Raw genomic sequence first — 19,371 nt, forward strand, 5'->3', positions numbered from 1 at the left:
TCTCTTGGGTTGAAGAGTTAATTCAAATCATAGAATCTTTTAGGTGGAAAAGACCTTTGAAATCATCAAGTCCAACCATTAACCCTGACTCCCAAGACCATCGCTAAACCATGTTGCCAAATGCATTATACATTTTTTAAACCCTCCAGGGATGGTGATTCCACCACTTCCCTGGGCAGCCTGTTCCAATCTTCAGCACCCTTTCAGTGAAGAATTTTTTCCTATTACACAAACTAAACCTCCCCCAGCCAAGCTTGAGGCCATTTCCTCTTGCCCTGTCCCTTGTTACCTGGGAGAAGAGACCTGCCCACACCTGCCTACAGCCTCCTGTCAGGGAGCTGCAGACAGTGATAATGTCTCCCCCGAGTCTCCTCTTCTCCAGGCTAAACAACCCCAGTTCCCTCAGCCACTCTTCACAAGACTTGTGCTCCAGACCCTTCACCAGCTCTGTTGCCCTTCTCTGGACACGCTCCAGCACCTCAATGTCCCTCTTGCAGTGAGAGGGGCCCAAAACTCAACACAGCGTTCAAGGTGCAGCCCCACCAGTGCCCAGTACAGGGGGACAATCACTCCCCTTGCCCTGCTGGCCACGCTGTTTCTGATACAGGCCAGGATGCTGTTGGGTTCTTGGCCACCTGGGCACACTGCTGGCCCACGTTCAGCCGGCCGTCAGCCAGCACCCCCAGGCCCTTTTCCCCCAGGCACTTTCCAGCCGCTCTGCCCCCAGCCCGTAGCGCTGTGTGGGGCTGCTGTGACCCACGTGCAGGACCCGGCACTGAGCCTTGTTGAACCTGGTACAACCGGCCTCGGCCCACGGGTCCAGCCTGCCTGGAAGCCCCTGCAGAGCCTGCCTGCCCTCCAGCAGCTCAACACTCCCTCCCAACTCGCTGTCATCTGCAAATTTACCGAGGGTGCACACAACTCCCTCGTCCCCATTGCTGATAAAAGATATTATACAGGACTGGCCCCAGCAGGGAGCCCTGGGGAACACCACTGGGGAATTCACTTCAGGGAAGTTCATAAAAGTGCCAGGGATGATGCAAGGGGAAGTGGTGGGAATGCATGGCCCCTAGCAGAAAACAAGGTCAACTGGTGCTTACCCAGTCTCAATTCACCCCTGGGACTAGAGCCTCAATACTCAATCAGGAAGTTGGTCAATCAAGGCTTAGACTGATGCCGCTGTGGGGCCATTCCAGGAGATTCCAAAAGAGGACACTAAGATACATAAATATGCAATATTATATTTTAATGAGCAGTTTGATTAAATCTATCATAGGCTGGCTAATCACAGGTCATAAGCTGTTGTAAAGTTGTAACAAAATCTTATTGAAAGTGAATGAATTTAAAGAGATAAAAAACAGACAAGACACAGAGCAGTCTCTCAGTAACAACTTCCAAAGGCATGCTATAAAATTATGTTTCCTACTCATTATAATAACAATTAAGAGAATTTAAAAACACATATGCTACAGGCTTAACTGAAAAAACCCAACATCTATTAACATGGCGTGAATGAATTAACAGTTCAAGCAATGCTTTAAACTTTCTACCTAACTTCTAATTAAGGGGTCGTCCTCACATTTTTTCCCCAAGAATAAAGGCTACTATACCTTTCAGAAATGGAGACCTAGAACAAAGTAAATGATGTAGCAATAGAGTAGGATCAAAATAATGCAGGTTGTTGAAATCTGCATTTTTAAAGCACGCAAACAAAATGTCACATTAGTTCTCCACAGCTTTTTTCACAGATCTTTTTTTGCATCTGAATTTTCATTTCTCCTACTGCAGCATTTGACAGGATTCATAAATAGAAATGATTACTCAGCTTTTTTGTTTAACTGTCCTCTTCTTCTTGGATTTTCTTTTTAACAGTCAAACCTGATTGCTAACATCTGTCCATCAGCTGAGTATAACAGCACCCCCTTCTGGTTTTAACAGCATGAGGTGGAATTGGAACTCCCATCATCATGTAAGAAATCTGTAGAGAAACAAGATAGAAGTGAAAATTTTATAAAACTAGGTATTTAGTCATAAGAAATAGGCAAAGGAATATTAATGCCACTACATTAGCCCAACCTATTCAGTTTCAGGGGCTGAGGAGCAATTTTAGAATGGTTCTCATAGGCCATGAGGTAGCTCTGTGTAGGCGAGGTAGCCAGCGTGTCTTCATCACTGTATGTAGTGGCAGCACTCCAAATACCCGTTCATGCAGAGACTCCCTTGACAGCAAGCCTCCTGTCCCACTGCTTCCTCCTCTAGTGTGGCCATAAAGGCTAAAGATCCAAGTACTTGTCTGTTCTGGGCTCATGCTGCCTGAGCAGCCTTTTCTCATCTCTTCTGATGCAAATGTGGTGGGTGGAGAGGATTATTTCATGGGCTAACTGTGCCCTAATTTAGCCTACCCTGTTTAATTAGACCACCACTTTGGCCTAGCAACTCCTATGTAATCTGACTACTACTGGTATCTTGCTTAGATTTTCAGGAAGAAGTGTCCCAGACTCTGAAACGTTAACTCTACCCCTGTGTTTTGCCATACTGAGCTGTGTATTGCTTACATGACAATTGTTTCAGGGATCCTTCATGTAAAGTACTGCATGATCATATTATCTATGTGCTTTTACTTTAAAATACTTGTTATGAAAACCTTCAAAACGTTGATCATTTCTACATTAGAAAACAAAACATTTTAATAAATTGCTGTATGAGGTAAACAGGTGACACTGATCAATGAATCAAATTGCAATCAGCCATTTCTGCAGAAGGAAAAACCCCAGCCAACCCACCATGTAAGTAATACTACTAAGACAGATTGAATTCAAACCTGATCTTGCAAGAACAAACTGGGTGTTCAGGCACCTCTGTACAGATTAGCTTACTAGGCTGGGGTCTTTTTTTTCCATTGGCTTTTTCTGGTAATACTTGATACAATTTTGTTTTAAAAAGCAACTGCACCCCATGCTGTACATAGTGCTAAAATATGCACAGGACATACTTCACTATGAACACATATCTTTTTGTTCCATTGTGTGGTAAAGCAGCATTATTTCAGGCGTAGATGCAACTGCAGTGGTAATGGAGCAGACTGGGGGAGATGTGCAATACTGAAGTTTCCCCAGGTGGGAAAGCGGACTGAAGTGATGGTGTCATCTGTAGCCTCTCCCTCCAAACAGATCATCTTTACAGATAAACTCACACCTGAATATATATGTTCTCATTTACAAGATCCCGTTTTCTCCTGCTGGATGTTTTGAAGGATCCAGCCCATGCAGCTTCATCTGCACTGCGATGTCAAACAAGTAATCATAACATTCACACCTAAAATCAAAAGGAAAAAACAGTGAAATGTAAAGTAAGGCTCAAGTCTTGCCATGTTTTATGAGAATAGTTTTCTTCCTTGAGCTCTACATCACCAATGCGACAATCTGACTGGACAGCTCTATTGTAATTTATTTCTGTTCTTGCAGCATGGAAAATGCCGAGCATTTTTGTTGTATGATCCTGATTTCCTGCATTCCCATCAGCACATGAAGATGTAAATTCCAAAAATGGGTCTAGGGAAGACTATACAAACGGTATTGGCAGGTGTCATATAAAAGCAGAGATTGCCTGCAGGTTTCATGAGGAGGGACTTGTCCCTATGAAAGGAAAATATTGGCAACTGTATCAGCCAGCATTGATACAAAAGCAAAACCAAGCAGTGGAATCTTGGATGAATGCATTCCCAAAAGCTCTCTATACATTCAGTGAGGCCAGAACTTAATGTTCTGAATTATTGTCCATGGGTTGGAAATACACAAGACATTAAGGTCATTAAGATTTTGAGGTATAATGGCAAAAGATATCATATTCCTACGTTGTACTCACATTGTTTTGGCTTTTTCCCATGTTTCTCCCCATACGTAAACTCCATGACGTCTAACCAATACAGCACAAGAGTCTGGATATTTTTCCAGAGCACGTGCCATTCTTTCCTTGAGATCCTTCTCTTCTGGTGTATTCTCAATAATGGGAACCACTAGCGTATCATCATATCTAAAACAAAAATGAATGTTCATGTATTTAAAAAAATGCTGTGTTTGGATGTATGAAGCTTTTCCCTAAGAAAGAGATTCTGCTTTGACCATGTGAAGGTGTTAACAAATTCTCAACACTAGTGATTTTATGCTCTTCTCTTGTGAGTCATGCTGTAACATAAGAACTCTCAGGAACATCTCTCACTCCCAAACGTACACTATGCTGGCAATACCTGAGCTACACTTGAGGCACAAAAAGAAAGTAATACTTTAATGTATTAGGTGTAGCTGTTTGTTCACATATCACTTTGTAGTTGGGTCTCTTTACAACTTTCTCAGACTCTTTATCCTGTATTGGCATCACTTACAAGCTTTATCTCAGACTAAATTATTTAAAAGAATCACATCATGAAGAAGGAAATGAAGCTGTTTGCTGCAGAGCAGAAAAAAATAATTTAGGTAGTCCAAAAAGCCCCTGGAAATAAGATTGTCCTGCTAAGGCATATAAATAGAAAGTAGAGTCAACACATGAAAAATAAATACTCTGATGGAGTCATTGGTGGGCTATATGTGATCTTAAGAGAGCCTGAGAACCCCAGTTCCAAAGACAAGATGATGCATGTTACTCAGTGGAACTTGCCTAAGAGTTTCTTCTGAAGGAGGACTGGGATATTTGGCATTGTTTGAAAGTTAATTAACACTGGCAGAAACTTGTTTAATTTTAATAAGTCCCCAGTTCAGGTTCAGATTTATCATTGAGATCACAGATATTTCATGAGTGGATCCTAGTTGTACTTTTATAAAACACAGAGAGAAAGCAATAGTAAAAATAATACATCTTGTATTTCAAATCAGAAAATTAAAGTCTCATCCCTTACAGTTTTCAATGCTGATGCTTTCCCAAGGAAGTAGTATGAAAATAGTGATGAAGAAACTTAAGTGTTTTTTGTAGGTTTACTTTGAATCTTACACATTCTGATCATTAAAATTAGATTTAGAGTGGGCTATTAGTGAGGCCAAATGAGCTAAGGCATTGGTTTCCTAGGTTCTGCTTTCTACTTGGATGAGAGTTTGGAAGCAGGTATAAATATCATAACTGATTTCTAATCATAACCATAAGCTTTTTATCAAGAACTAATACCTATAATACTCAAAGAAGATTATGAATGAGTTATTACTTGATATTTCTTTAGTTTTATTGAAATATAAGCTGCCTACATTTAGCCAAACCGTCATATAAAATCTCAGGACAATCTGAGACTTTCAAAGCTATTTACTACAGATCTAGTTCTCTCTACTGAAGTCAAATGTAAAAGTATTCTGGCATCACTGGTATGACATTTAGGTCAACAAATACTTCTGATTATTCTGTCTGTAGCACTTTCCTGGATAGCTTCCAGAAAAGGTTTCTGAAATTAGAAACAATATATCGTTGATCCCTTTTTTGAAAGTTCCCATTCCGTACTATCAAATTCCTTCTTATCAATGGGGAGCCTTGTGTGAGGCAAGACAGTGGAATCAGTCTAGTATGGATGAGTATGTACTTAGGAGCCATGTAATCTGGAGCTTTGACTTCTTTAGTTTTTCTGGTAAATTAACAGGATGAAATGGGACAATTCAGAGATATGGAACCCAATAAATATAATGTCTCCTGACTAACATTTGGGAATGTTTGAGAATTCAAAACGTATATCCAACAAGAAAATAGTTTTGGACTTTTTTAAAGTCAGCGTTGTTACACATTTCAATATAAGGGGCATCTTGCCACATTAAAAATACAAATGCTCATGCTGGCCAGAGAGTAAAGCTGGCAAGTCAGCCAAAACTGCATAAAATATGGCCAGGTGTAAAATCACGTGCCAGACACATGGCTTGCTCCCTTGCAAAGGGCAATAATTAGTTACAGAAGTTAACATCAAAAAAGTGGAAAGAATTTAGCATTTCAATTTTTCATCTAATTGTCACATATTATATAAATGCTTTTTGCGGATCCCAATTCAACACACTGTGGGTGGAGTCCTCAAAACAAGCCATCACACATAATTTGGAATAACTCAGCACTTACCTCAGAGCTCATCCTTGAAAAGTAATAACATTATCTTTAATGAGCTGTTTATTCTGAGTTTTCTTTCAAAGTCTGTCAAGTAAAATCTGAAATCCTGTACTCTTTTAACATGCCCTAAACTAGCACATGTAGTGGTATGTGAAGTCCACCCAAATGTAGTTTGCACATTTTCAATCCAACCTAATGTTGGCTGGTTTCAGTTTCAGTTTAACATTCTATAGATGTGTTAACATTATCTGTTCTTGAGATATTTGTCAGGATATAACTCTCTATTTGGCTTGATTCTGTAGCTCAACAGACCACAGTAGCCCTGACACTGCAAGACTTTATCTCAGACCTCTTCCATAGGCTTGCAGGCTTTTAATGGAAAGCCAATGACTGATTTAATGTAGAAGTCTTTTTACTTCTTTTTCCTAATACTTTATATTACACACTTTGATGTACATAACTCAAATGACTTGCCATCTATTTATATTGCCAAAAACAAATGATCAGATAGCGTGCCTCTTTTCTTAAACATAGAGAAGTACCGGTAATAGCCTCCTGAAGTACACTTCTGGATTCCTTTTATCATCTCCTGATGGGTAATACTGAACTCACTCCCTGGGTAAAGAAGGGTAGCCATAACAGCAGCCTTGGAATGAGTATGGATCACTGCACCTGCCCCTAAGAACAGAAAAAGGAGAATTATTTTTTTTTTCAGAATTTTAAAATGTGTTTATTAAGAGAATCTTATTCACCTACTTGATTAATTTCCTTTGGCTAGACATCTTAGCAAGTGGTCATCTACTTTATTACAGGAAAAAAACCAGCAACCTAAATAAAGGTATGACATAATTCCTCATCCTTAAAGGATAATTATAGATTGTCTTAGGACACCAGCGTTAACCCACAGTTAGTGACAAATTCCAGGAGATAAACTACTTGCAAAAATTGAAGGAGAAACACTACTGGTACATTTCTTTACATACTGCAATGACTGAAACACTCTCATTAATTCAAAAATTTATTTGTGAGATGAAAGTTTAAAGACTTTTACTTTCTTTTTAAGCTAATACTCTTCTTCGATTATCCACTGATTCTCTGAAAAAAATATTTGTTATCTTTTTGTGTTATCATGGAAAGATAGGTAGATAATAATTATAATTTACTTTTAAAGTTGCAGAGTTGCCAAAGATATGAAATGAGTTTTCCTCGGGTACACATGTATGCTTCTTGTGCAGGAAGATCAGAATAAACTCCCTAAATCATTTCTAAAGTAACAGATGTAAATCTTACACAACAGCAAGAGCTCTCTTTACTGTCCACCTGCAAAAGAAAAAATTCATACTTTTTTCACCTACCTGTAATTTAGAACCTTTAATCACAGCCAATGGTTGCAAAGGGATCTAAACCAGTTGCTGAATAGGCAAAATTACTGGGACCAACCTGCTGTAAACCCCCCACCTCCTCCCACAACCTACTAATACACAGCACTAAAAATTACTGCCAAAAGGATGGCCACAGGTATAACTACCTGAGAAGATTAAAATGTAAATGACACACACACAGGATGTTACCATGAATTACCTTCAACTGTTCATACTCTTTTACAAATAATTTATTTTATATAGTTTCATGTTTATTTCACTGTAACTTCCATGTCTAACGAATATGGTATTGATTATTAATTCTGTGGATGTGTGTATTCAGTGTTCTAGTCATCACAGAACTAAACCCATTTGCTACACACCTCTCATAGTGTAGGCATTCATAAAAAGAGGCGTGCACTGGCTTTTCTTCAGTTTCTTGTGTGGTGGAGGACCACTGATGTCCCGTTCGTTCATGTCACAAACAAACATATCTTCTGGCTGTAACAAAGAAGGAATTATTTTGACCTGTGATGACCTGAACAGTTTTGTTTTCCTTCTAGGGGGGCAAATACATACACCATAATTTTAACTTCGTGGAAGTGCTGTAACGCACCACATTTATTCTAGCTTCTAATACTATTTACTGACATTGTGTAATGTGAATTAATATCAGGTACTTTTTTCATTCAGACTGCTGCCAAGCAGATATTTGTAAAACTAAGTTTTTCTTGGAGAGGAGGCAGCCTGTATCTAAACAACAGACAACAGATCAAAAGGAAAAATAGTAACTGATTCAAAAGAAATGTAGATGTACTTTTCCTTCCCCCCCTTTAAAGAATCAATAATGGACATAAATTAAACCTACACATAATATATTCAACTTGTAGAACTATTTTTTTAAACCTTGCTTTTAGTAGCTTTACATGATTGGTACCTTTGCATCAATCAGCTACTCATAACAGTACAAAGAATTGTTCAGAGCAGCAATAAAACCTTCTTCTTCAAATGTTATTTTAAAAATCAGCAGGAAATACAGTTGCAAGAGATTTCCTTACTCACTGTGCTCAATCCACTACTACTGCTAGTAAAGAACAGACCATCACAGTCTTGCCATGTTATGCCTTTGCCTGCTTTACTTGCTAACATCCTCAGCAAGCACTGCTGTGAAACCCCAAGTTTCTATCAGTGAAGAGATTCTGTTCACTTCTCATTGTATTTACCCCCATATATATAAAACAACAAAGCCTTTCCACATATTACTCTACTCTGGGGAAGTTCCTGGTGTCATAAAATAGTTACCATTTACCATTCTCCCCTCCACTTATATTTTGGTTTTTTTTTGGAAAGGAGACAGACAGGCACAGTCACCTTTTCATGGGGAAAGCCCATCTATTTACTGAGAATATCAAGAGAAAGATTTGTAATCACTAAAATGAAAATAGAGACGAGGTGTTAATGTTAATTACCTATGTGCCACAGTAACTTGAAACTGTAGCCAGACAGTTATAAAGCCATTCAAGCTTGACAAAGCTGGACTTTAGTAACATTTGAATCTCACAGCTGTCTGTGTTAATTTAAAGCAAAGAGATCATCACGAGTAATCTACACTGGTCACTGAAACACGTTGGCTTGCTATGCTAGTGGAGTACTGGGCAGAATCTTCAGTTGTTTCGATAAGGAAGTCAACAGTATAATAAGTTTCTAACTTTACATACGGAAAAATGAAACTCTAAACAAAGGTACTTTCATCCTTCTAAAGATGAGCTTTGACATAAAATACAGTTCAGCATACCTGTATTCTTTCCTTTTGCACTCCTGAAGGAGCGATGTAGATTTCATTCCTAAGAAAAGTTACAGACAGGGAAAATGGATAAACAGGTTTAGAGCTCTTGATCCACTGAAAAGGAAATGGCAAATCTAGCCCTTCATAATTTAGTGACTTTCTTGCTCCTTCCATAGATTTACATGTAGGTGGTTTTCAAAATAGAACTGAATCATAGAAGGGCATACGAAATCTGTAACTTGCAGTGGTACAAAACCGCGCTTTCAACTTGACAAAGAGATATGAAACATGTGTACGAAGTGCAGCCTTATTTTCCTACAAACACACAGCCTCCCCCTGCAATAATTCCAACTCAAATCCCCAGAATTCAGAATAAAAGTGGAACAAGAGAAATTGCAAGTGGACATCGATCTATGACAAAGCAGGTGACAAAACTATTACTTAAAAATTCCCAGACTACTGATAAACAGTATTAATTATCCATAGTATTCTACAATGTAAATACTTCTGGGGGTTTGTTATAACTGTGTAGTTTAAGTTTTTAATGCATTTATGTATTTCTTTGTGTTGATGAAAAGATAACAGTAATGCAATGCAATTAAATGCCTGCAATTCAAGTAGAAGTGCATTGCTTCTTGCAAGGTTTACATGAACTAACACTATAAAAAACTGATTTAAATTACAATGATTTTAAGATGACATCGAAAATATTTTCAATAATAGCAAAAAAATTTATCAGATTATCTTTCTCAATTGTAACCACTATTCAGTTGCAACAGTAACATACTAAATTCAGGAGCACAGAGACATCTAGTGAATAATTAGTCAAGTTACAGATATATTTCTGGACAAGAGCACTTAGAAGAGCAACGAAACTGGTGAAGAGTCTAGAGAATAAGTTTTATGAAAAACAGCTGAGGGAACTGGGGTTATTTGGTTTGGAGAAAAGGAGGCTGAAGGAAAACCTTACTGCTCTCTACAACTACCTGAATGGAGTTTGTAGTGAGGTGCGTGTTGGCCTCCTCTTCGAAGTGGCAAGTGATAGGATGGAACAGCCTCAGTTTGCACTGGGGAGGTTTAGATTCGGTATTAGGAAAAATTTCTTCACTGAAAGGTTTATCAAGCATTGAAGCAGGCTTCCTAGGGAGTGGCTGGGTCACCAGCCCTGGCGGTATTTACAAGACGTTTAGGCATGGCTCTCAGGGACATGGTTTAGTGGTGAACTTGGCAGTGTTAGGTTCATGGTTGGACTTGATGACCTTAAGAGCTTTTCCAACCTATATGATTCTAAGATTCTAACTCTTCCAAAACCACAACTTTTAAGGTGATGTATTCTTCATAGTAGTAAAATGGCTGTGAAGCACATCAAAACCTGGCTTTATCATATTTGTAGGTTTTAACATTCATGAATTAACACTGCCAATACTGCATTAATTTAGTCTTACTTCCTTCACGTAAGCAAGTTGATTGAGAGTGCAACATATTGAAAAACCAAGTGATAATTCGGTTACTAATGAAAGACATGCATTTTTTCTTAAAACATTTTTTTTTTATTTTTTAGAAATTAATCACAAAAGGAAAATCTGATTATGAAATACAGTCTTTGAAATACAGCACATCTGACAAAGAATTCTAGATACATTTTTAATATACTATCCCATGTCCAAATTGGCATTTTTGTTGAGTAGCAGATAGGAACTGCACAGTGAGTACTGCTGAGTAGGATTACCTGGTAAGACCAGCTGTTAGAATTTCAGTCAAATTTTAATTTTCTTTTACTATTTCCTATATAACAATTCTAAGCTAGTCTGATGTCTGCCTGATAGCTATTGATTTTGAAACAGATACTGTTACTGTACATATAAAACAGTACAGCCACATAGATTACTATTCCTAGACCACGTACAATATTGGTATCAACTCAAATACGTATTTCAGTGTAGTCTGACCAACCAAGTTATAGAACTGCTGAGGAAAATTGTACTACTGTGTCAGTGTATTCTCTGTTGATGCCATTGTCTTGCACAACCAAAATGAAATGCACTGAAATGATGGAGAAAATAGGTTACATTTAGCTACTGATGAGAAGTTAGCGCAAGAAAGATCTTTCCATAGACAAAGAACTTTAGAAACAAGAATCAACCCTCTTATCATTCCTCTCATTATTATTGCGACTGCTTTGCTTGCAAAATCAAGAAAGGAAGTGAAATGACCTGCACAAAGCCCCATTAGAATAGCACAAGTACTAGCATTTAGAGGCTTCATATATATATGGCATGTATTTGAATAGCAATGGCTGTTTGCGTCTGCATACAAGTGTATGTCAGAAAAATGAGAACAGACACTTTCAAGGGTCACAGCACCTGTGACTGGGGACAGAATTGCAGGCGCTGTGCAAGGTCTTTTGCAGAATGAGGACTCCTCTTTTTTCAGTGGCCACTGAGAGGAGCTCTGTCTCCGTTAAAATAATGGAAAGTATGAACAGGGGGAGCCGAGCAAAGCAAAAAGGTGCTCCTTAGTAGTGGATATGCACAAAAAGTTGTTTTGCTGTTCCCTGTCCTGCTTTAATTGTATCTGTTAAGAATATCTCCTTAGAAGTTACCCCAGTAGAACAGTAATTTTCTTCTTAAAGGAAATGTCTTGCCTGCAAAATGACTAGAGGGGGATTCACATCGTTCAACCACAGGCAGCTGAAAGCCATGTGCCTGATGTAATCCACTCTGAATTCCATAGCCAATGAAATGAAAAAGGGAGAATGCATTGTTCCTTAAAGACAATTAATCTACCTTAAACAAAGATAGGAAAAAGACAGAAAAAAGTCGTCACACTCTGAAGTTGGCTCTTTCCATTGAAGAGACTAAAATGACTACTTCAGACTAGCCACCTCCCTTCTATATGGTTAAATTTGGCATATTGTTCATTTCACCCTCTATCTTCTTGCTTGCTCTTGACTTTCAAACATTTTTCATGTAACTGAAACACTCCCACCGACTACTAAACACAGCCACCGTCTCTCTCTTCTTCCATCTTTACTTACCCATGTTTCAAGCTGATTCCTCCACCAGTTCCTGTTACCCAGCCTAAACCATAAAACAGTCTACAAAGCTCAGGGATAAGATTTCTTGGATGTAACTTGTCCTAAAAATAAAGTGATAAATTAAAAAACATCAGAAGCATCACAAAACTAAGAATTTAAATTCTGAAACTGAGTTTAAAGGGGTAGTATAATCATACTGCAGTATGACAGTCTAATTTATACTTATGAACTTGTTACAAAATGACTGCGTGTTTGCACAATGCCCCTTACAGTTTGCAGGGGCCATTCAGACCTTGAAATGAACAAATAGAGCTCCCAAATAAAATGCGTCTGATTAATCTTCACAGGAAAGGTCTCATCTCAAATTTATTCGAGTGCAGTGGACCATAGGTATTACACCAGCAAGATTAAGTCATAGACTAATGACACAAAAAAATAAAAATAAATGTATCTAACATTATCCATTTTTAAAAGCTCAACTAGTATTTTTCCCATTGAATCAGTTTTCTGAAGGTTTATTTTGCTTGATTTAAAAAATTTCAGTAGAATAGATTTTATTAGTTCTGTTGTATCGTATTTTAAATAGCAGTGAAAAATGCCATAGAAAACAGGCAAATTGTTTGATGAACTTCAAGTTCCTACATTTTTGCAACATGAGGTTACCTCACATGCAGTTTAGCCAGAAGGCAAACTGCATTGTTTTAATCTTTCAGAAGTAAAAGAAGTTCTTACATTTTTCCATATTCCATTGTTTACTAGATCAATAAATATATCTATATCTATCTAGTAACCAAAGCTTACCTGTAGTGTCAGAGATTCATTCATAGTTAATCTAAAACCGAATGGCTTTAGAGTACAAGCCAAAACTATTTATTGGAAATCCTAAACATTACTCTGCACTGAACATATAAAACTAAGAAAGCTACATCTAACAGGTCTTTGATAAGTGAGTACTGCATTGGAAAATTAAAAATTCGGGATGCTGGAATCATTTACATGAGAAATATAACCAGTATACACAGAGAAAGCCGTGAGATGCTACTTTTCATACTGTGTGCTTGAATTCATGCATCTGTATGTTATCTTGAGTATTTCTTTTAGCTTATCTGAGAGCATAAAAAGCCAGTCTTCCCACATTTACCCCTAAAAATAAAAATTATTTGTGCTTTCACAAAGATCCTGACACAACTGAACCCATCAAGTAAGGAATTAAACAGTACAGAAGCAGTGCAGTGATTGTATTTATCTCTCCGGGATAGAGTAAGATTTCCACCTACATTACCACAGTAATACAGCTGGTTTTGTTTCTTACATGGGTGTGTGACAGAAATCAGCAATTAATCACCACATGTGTGCTCCTTGCATTGTTTTCAACAGAAAACTGGATTAGTTTTAGGAAGGCTAAACCTTTAGCTCACCAAATACAGTAGCCCTCTACTGCAGCCAACTCTCACATAATTCTTTTCATATACATGTTAAGTCTGATCAGGTACTTGGAACTTGAATTCAATAGTGCAGCACCATATTCTTCAACGGCACTTGTTTCTGAAGCAATTAGCTTTAAAGAACTGGGATTCAGTTCAGAAGCTATTGTTGCCTGCTATGATCTTGTTTCTATTATTTACAGTGTCTTAATATATTAAAAATGTTTATTCAAGTGATAGAAACAAGACTGTAACCAGTACTCCCAGAAACTTACGTAAGAAGTTAAGATTTTTAAAGCACCATGAACCTTTACCAGTTCACTTTACCTGCCTGAAACAAACAGACCACCACATACAAGAGCATACGAAGGCAAAAGACCCCAGGCCAAATACGCAAACCTCTATATTTACAGTGAAAAAGCTCTGAAATCTTCCCCATTCACAAGCTGAAAATGAAACCACTGCTTTCCAGCTTTTTGCCACTGAAATTAGTAATATATATCAAGTATGCTTGGAGTAATTAAGCATTCCTCAAATACTAATGACCCTGAAATGTACTATGAATCTGAAAATATTCACCCATGTGTCATACGTTTACAAATACAAACCAAGCACATACTATGTGCAACTCACAGGTCCCTGTTTTGTTGTTCTGATTTATTTATACAGAATTAATGGTTTTACATAACTTTTATCTATTCACTTGTCATGAAACGAAGTCCCACAGTATCCTCTTTTGACTCTTACTCAAAATTACATCACTGTCTATTTGTAACCTATATATTACACCAACATTTTTCATTTCAAATAAAAATTATGTCTTTTCTACCTTTGATGGAATAACCTTATATTTACCAGGTTTATAATGCTATTATTTATTGAATGTACACAGCCCTAAAAACCCTCAATTATAACACTACCACAGTTTCATATTTTCCTGTTCGATGAATCTAGACATTTACTGCAAAATTCATACTCATGGGAGAACATGAGTGCTTTTCAACACTCTAAACCATTAAAAAGAATTTTTAAAAGTTCAAATTCAGAAGCTACTTTCACCAAAAATGTATGAAAATAAATATAATCAAGGAATTTTTACTATTTCTCTGAAGAATTCCAGGATTATAAATCAATCCTCAGAGTTTAACAGTATTTTTCTAAGATCAGTGGATACTGGTTATAACCATAAATTACCTAAACAAAAATACTACTATATTTCACGTTTAAAAATCACTGATAATAAAAATGATGATTCTTTCCATTAACTAAAAAAGAGTACTTGCTGTAATAAGCCTGGGAGTGAATGTGTGAAAGCAGTAGGCAAGTCAACAGGATTACTCTTTGTCAAATCTCAGTAAGCAGTACTTTTAAATCTGATTTTGAAGTTGGACTACAGGTGCTGTTGGTTATCTTTCTTTACCTCTCTAATTCAGGATCTGGCCCACTAGTTTTCTGATACAGCTAACATGAACAATTCAGTTTCTTTGCTGCTATGCTGTTACCGTCTTAGCCTAAGTTTCTACATGTCGTTAGGTATGAAGGAAAACTTGACAAATTTCCATGAACTTTTTTCAATCCATTAAATTATTCTTTTGAAAACATTTTTGCTGGTAACTTTCTAAACAGAAAGTATTCATTGAAAATGTAGAATATTTCCTACAGTAAAATATTTTCAAAAAATTATTACTGAATTCTGCAAGACTGTCGTTGCTCAAGGAAAATTAGCTTTCTCCTATTTTATTCAAATTACTGTCTCTAATGTGATTTAAAAAACAAAATCAAATGAACCCACCCTCCCAATGCAAAACTCCACAGAACAATGGGGATCTAATATCATGGACACCAAAGTGGACCCAGACTACTTGTGGAACGAACACATGTGTAAAAGTTTTGGGGATAATTTTCAGAAAGTGTAAAAGTGAACTACAATGTGGACGTTTCCAGATATTACAGTAAATAAGCAGTGCCTGAAATAGGTATCTCCCTTTCATAAATTGCTTAGAAATCATGTATTTTCCTCACCAATAAGCACAGACTGCATGAAATCATACTGTTGATATGTCATACTGCCAAGTATTAAATAATGATGAGGTTTCTCTGAGCAGCTGTGTAGTGATAAGTTTTATGTGGAAAAACAGATATACGCTACCCTGTATACATACAGTACTGTTAATAAGCTGATAGATTTCTGTTTAAAATCTCTTTAGCATAGAAATGGATCAAATCAACTTTTTTAAAGGATCGTGACATTATTTTTGCTGTTTTGGTTTATTTTCTACAACACCTTTAGTACCACACAAGGATTCTATAATGCAAAAAAGAGGGGGTTTTAGGTGAAAAAAAGCAATAATGGTAAGGAAGAGAGAGGAAAGCAATGTGGTGACGGTTCCTACTCTACTTAATAGCCTCAGACTGTCAGTTTTTATAGCAAGTACAGACCTCCAACTGAAACTGATAATTTATGGTGTGCCTTTTTTATGTTTTGATTTTTTTATTACAACAATTAGAAGCTTTAATAGTTTTTTTAAAATGACAAGCTATCAGCTGCTCTACTGCTCAGCTTAGTCATTTAGGCCCGTGAAAGAAACTTCCCAAGAGAAATGTTTGTTTAGTAGCAGGAACCTACATTGGTGGAGGGTATTCTGCTAACACCCATGGAATAAAGAGAACAAAAGCAAAAAAATAAGTAGCACGTACCAAAACTGGTAGGCAGGTAGTTACTTAGTACCGATACTTTTGCTGAAACGTTAAGAAACAACGCGGTGTTGTCACTGTTCTCTCCCCCCACCCCGAAACCACAGTGACTCTGAAGTTGAAGACCGAGTGATCCTTGATGGTCTAAAGTTAAGACCGTAAGACTCAAGCAAAGGGGAAGCAGGATTTTGTGAGCCCCTCAAGATTGTCTCCTGGTCCTTAGAATCACAGCAAGCAGAAGCTTTGCCTAATGCAGCCTCTCTGAACAGACAGACCACTTGCACCTTGTTGCAGTTGCTATAGGGGGTTGTTATGCCACAGGAAAATGCTTCCAGTTGGCATCGGACTTGCAGAACCGTGTGTGTGGAGGCAGTGGCAGCAGCATGGGAGAAACAGGCACGGGTGCAAGCCAGCGGCAGTGGTTCTGAGGCAGGAGACAGGGAAGGTGAAGTGATGGAGATGGTAGCCTGGGGTAAGTTTGACAAGGTTTGGAAGCTTCTACTTTAACATCATCTTTAAACCCTTCAATGACAGTGAGTCACAACCTCCTCAGGCAACCTGTTTAACTGTCCCTGGTTAGAAATATTTGCCTAACACCTAACCTAAACCTTGCTTCCTGAAACTGAAGCTTGTTATCTCATACCAAACATTACGGACCTAAAGACAACATTCCTCCCTTTCATCTCTGTGACAACATTTTACATACTAAGCCAATTCCATCTGCTCCTCTTCCCACCCACCTCCCCCTTTTCTTTGACTAAGCGCATTCCTTCCCGACAGACCACGTTATCTAACCTGCCGCTGATTCTCATCTCCCTGTTGTGGGTCCACATTGTTCTCGAGGCTTGGGCTGGTCTCTTGACCAGTTCCACATACAAACTGGGCAGGTATTGCAAACCTTGCCCAGGAGATGCTCCCATATGCTGTAGGCCAGGGGTCCTCAAACCTTTTAAGCAGGGGGCCGGCGCGCGGACGAAGTGGCAGGCAGCCATCTGCGGCTGCTTGGTTCCCCCCCCAACCCCCGGCGGGCAGGGGGGTTCTGTAAATACCGGGGGCCGGGCTGAGGACCCTGGGGGGCCGTAGTTTGAGGACCCCTGCTGTAGGGCAACGTTTGCTTCACGTGATGGAGCGCAGCACTGCTGGCTGACCCTCGGGCTTATGGTGGTGAACGGCCACCAAACTACAGAAAGCCGCCAACCATCAAACACAGAAAAAAAAAAAACCAACCCCAAACCTAAACCAAACCTGAACGCCTCCCCGGTTACCATATATTAAAAAAAAAGGCCACAAGTCCTGTAATTGCGGCCAGACTGTCAGCTGGCACGTTCTGGGACGCGTAGTAAGTTTGGGAACACCTCTATGCCCTCTGCTAATTAGTAACTACGAAGGTTACTAGCTAATTGCTACGGTCGCAAGAACAGCCTCAGTAACCGCAACCCGCAGTGCCACCGTGCCTCCAGCCCGCGCCCGGGGCGACGCCGGCAGGGCCGCTGCCGATCGCCGTGCCGTGGCGTGCCGCGCCGCTGGGGCAGCCCCTCCGGCCGGCGGGGAGCGGCGGGGCCGGGCCCGCATGGCGCAGATGGCGGCCCCGCGCCGCCGGAACGGGACGCTGCCCCAGGACCGGGCGCGCGCCCCGCCCGCCCCTGCGACGCCCGCGCGCGGCCCCCGTTACCTGCGCGGCATCGCTGGCCCGGGCCGCCATGTCGCCGGGCGGCGCGGGGGTCCTTCGGCGGGGCCGCGCGGGTGCCTGCCCCCAGCGGTGGGGCATCGGCCCGAGCGGGACCTGCCGCGGGCAGCCGGGCTGGGTGGCGAGACCAGGCGCCGCGCCAGGTCGGGAGGGCAGGGCAGGGCCGGTAGCGGGCGCACGCCGCGGTCAGGCAGGGCCGGGAGGGGCGCCACGGTGGCGGGCATTGGCTCGTACCTGGGGCGATAGGGGCGCTCGGCCCGAGCAGGCGAGCGGCTGGTGCTGCGGGAGGGCTCCCCGCCGCGCTAGGCGCGGGCAGGCGGCCAGCGGCAGGGCAGGGGGCGCCGGTGAAGCCGGTGTTCCGCGCTGAGGTGGCCCGGCAGTGGGAGGTGTGCCGCTTTTTTTCTGCTCAGGCACCGAGAGAGACAGCTCCGGCGCTGGGGGGGGGCGGCGAAGGGAGGAGAAGCAAGATGGCAGCTTCCTTGTGGCTGAGCTGCGGCGGCAAGGGCGCGGTGGCGAGGCTGCTGCTGCGGGGGCGGCCAGCTCTGCGCGCTGGCGGACTTTCCCCCCATCGAGGCGGCTGGAGGTGCCTGCATGAGACCCGCGAGCTGCTGGGTGAGTGCTGGGCTGGGTCCTGCACCCCTCGTTGTTAGTCGGAGGCCTGCGCCGTCGGCCTGCTGCAGGTGTGTGGGGAGGGCTTGGGGCGTTCGATGCGGGATGGGGATGGGTGGCGCTGGGCGAGAAGTAAAAGCCGTGCAAGGTGGTGGTAGGGTACGAGGGCCCGGTGTTACCGGGTGGGTGTGTGGGGTGGCAGGGCCGGGCAGGGCTTTTGGTGCCCTGAGCAGAAGCTGAACAGCAGCGGCCGATGTGGAGGGGGGCGGCCGGGCGCGGCGGGGTCGGTGTCCGGGGGTAGCGGAGGTACCGCGGGGATTCGGAGGGAGGCGAGAGCCTCGAAAGGCCCAGAAAACGTGACCGCTGGGAGAAAGCTGGAGGAATTAGTCTAGAGAGGAAGACGTCGTTGGGAGATGAGGCCTTCTTCAGGTCTTGTGGATAAGGGGAATAAAAGTGCTTACAATTGAAAATAGTCGAGTGTTTTCTAGGTGTAACAAAAGAGAAGGTATTTGGGTTTGGTTTTTTTTAAATGTTTGACAATTCCACCATTTTTCTGTCAACTTATTATTCTACAAGTAATGTTTCAAGTAGCTAGAGAAGGGCAGGGAAGCTATATTTTATGTAATTTTTTTTTAAAGGAGAAATGGAGTTTGACTTTCATAATTGCTTGTCTAGCGTACATTGCTACATAGAAGTCAGCCTATAAG

General features: G+C 40.7%; 2 protein-coding genes across 5 annotated transcripts in view; one reads left to right on the forward strand and one right to left on the reverse strand.

The window, feature by feature from the left end:
* Positions 1 to 1,229: 1,229 nt before the first annotated feature.
* On the reverse strand, positions 1,230 to 18,173 carry APIP (APAF1 interacting protein). The gene is made up of 8 exons (XM_055819621.1): positions 18,041 to 18,173; positions 12,251 to 12,351; positions 9,223 to 9,271; positions 7,811 to 7,928; positions 6,609 to 6,744; positions 3,865 to 4,032; positions 3,196 to 3,315; positions 1,230 to 1,978 (listed from the first exon to the last, which is right to left on the reverse strand). The coding sequence occupies exons 1-7, from the start codon at positions 18,134 to 18,136 to the stop codon at positions 3,216 to 3,218; spliced, it is 768 nt and encodes a 255-aa protein (XP_055675596.1). The 5' UTR covers positions 18,137 to 18,173; the 3' UTR covers positions 1,230 to 1,978; positions 3,196 to 3,215.
* PDHX (pyruvate dehydrogenase complex component X) overlaps positions 18,079 to 19,371 on the forward strand; it is a 51,642-nt gene continuing 50,349 nt past the window's right edge. The window contains exons 1-2 of one of the 4 annotated variants that reach the window (XM_055819416.1): positions 18,079 to 18,198; positions 18,466 to 18,667. In XM_055819416.1, coding sequence (XP_055675391.1) covers positions 18,523 to 18,667 — 145 coding nt within the window. In that variant the 5' untranslated portion in view covers positions 18,079 to 18,198; positions 18,466 to 18,522. Of the gene's footprint in view, positions 18,199 to 18,326; positions 18,736 to 19,371 lie in introns of those variants that run through there. The other 3 variants (XM_027795803.2, XM_055819487.1, XM_055819527.1) reach the window with 3 other exon arrangements.

This window comes from Falco peregrinus, chromosome 1 (genome assembly GCF_023634155.1).
Source record: "Falco peregrinus isolate bFalPer1 chromosome 1, bFalPer1.pri, whole genome shotgun sequence".
Taxonomy (NCBI): domain Eukaryota; kingdom Metazoa; phylum Chordata; class Aves; order Falconiformes; family Falconidae; genus Falco; species Falco peregrinus.

Excerpts from the sequence above, each read along its gene's own strand:
- APIP (XM_055819621.1), bottom strand. The coding sequence starts at position 18,136 with ATGCCCCACCGCTGGGGGCAGGCACCCGCGCGGCCCCGCCGAAGGACC. Across the intron at positions 7,929-9,222 it reads TGCAAAAGGAAAGAATACAG|CCAGAAGATATGTTTGTTTG; the intron begins GTATGCTGAACT and ends TCTTTGTTACAG. Across the intron at positions 6,745-7,810 it reads GAATGCCTACACTATGAGAG|GGGCAGGTGCAGTGATCCAT; the intron begins GTGTGTAGCAAA and ends TTCTGTTCTTAG.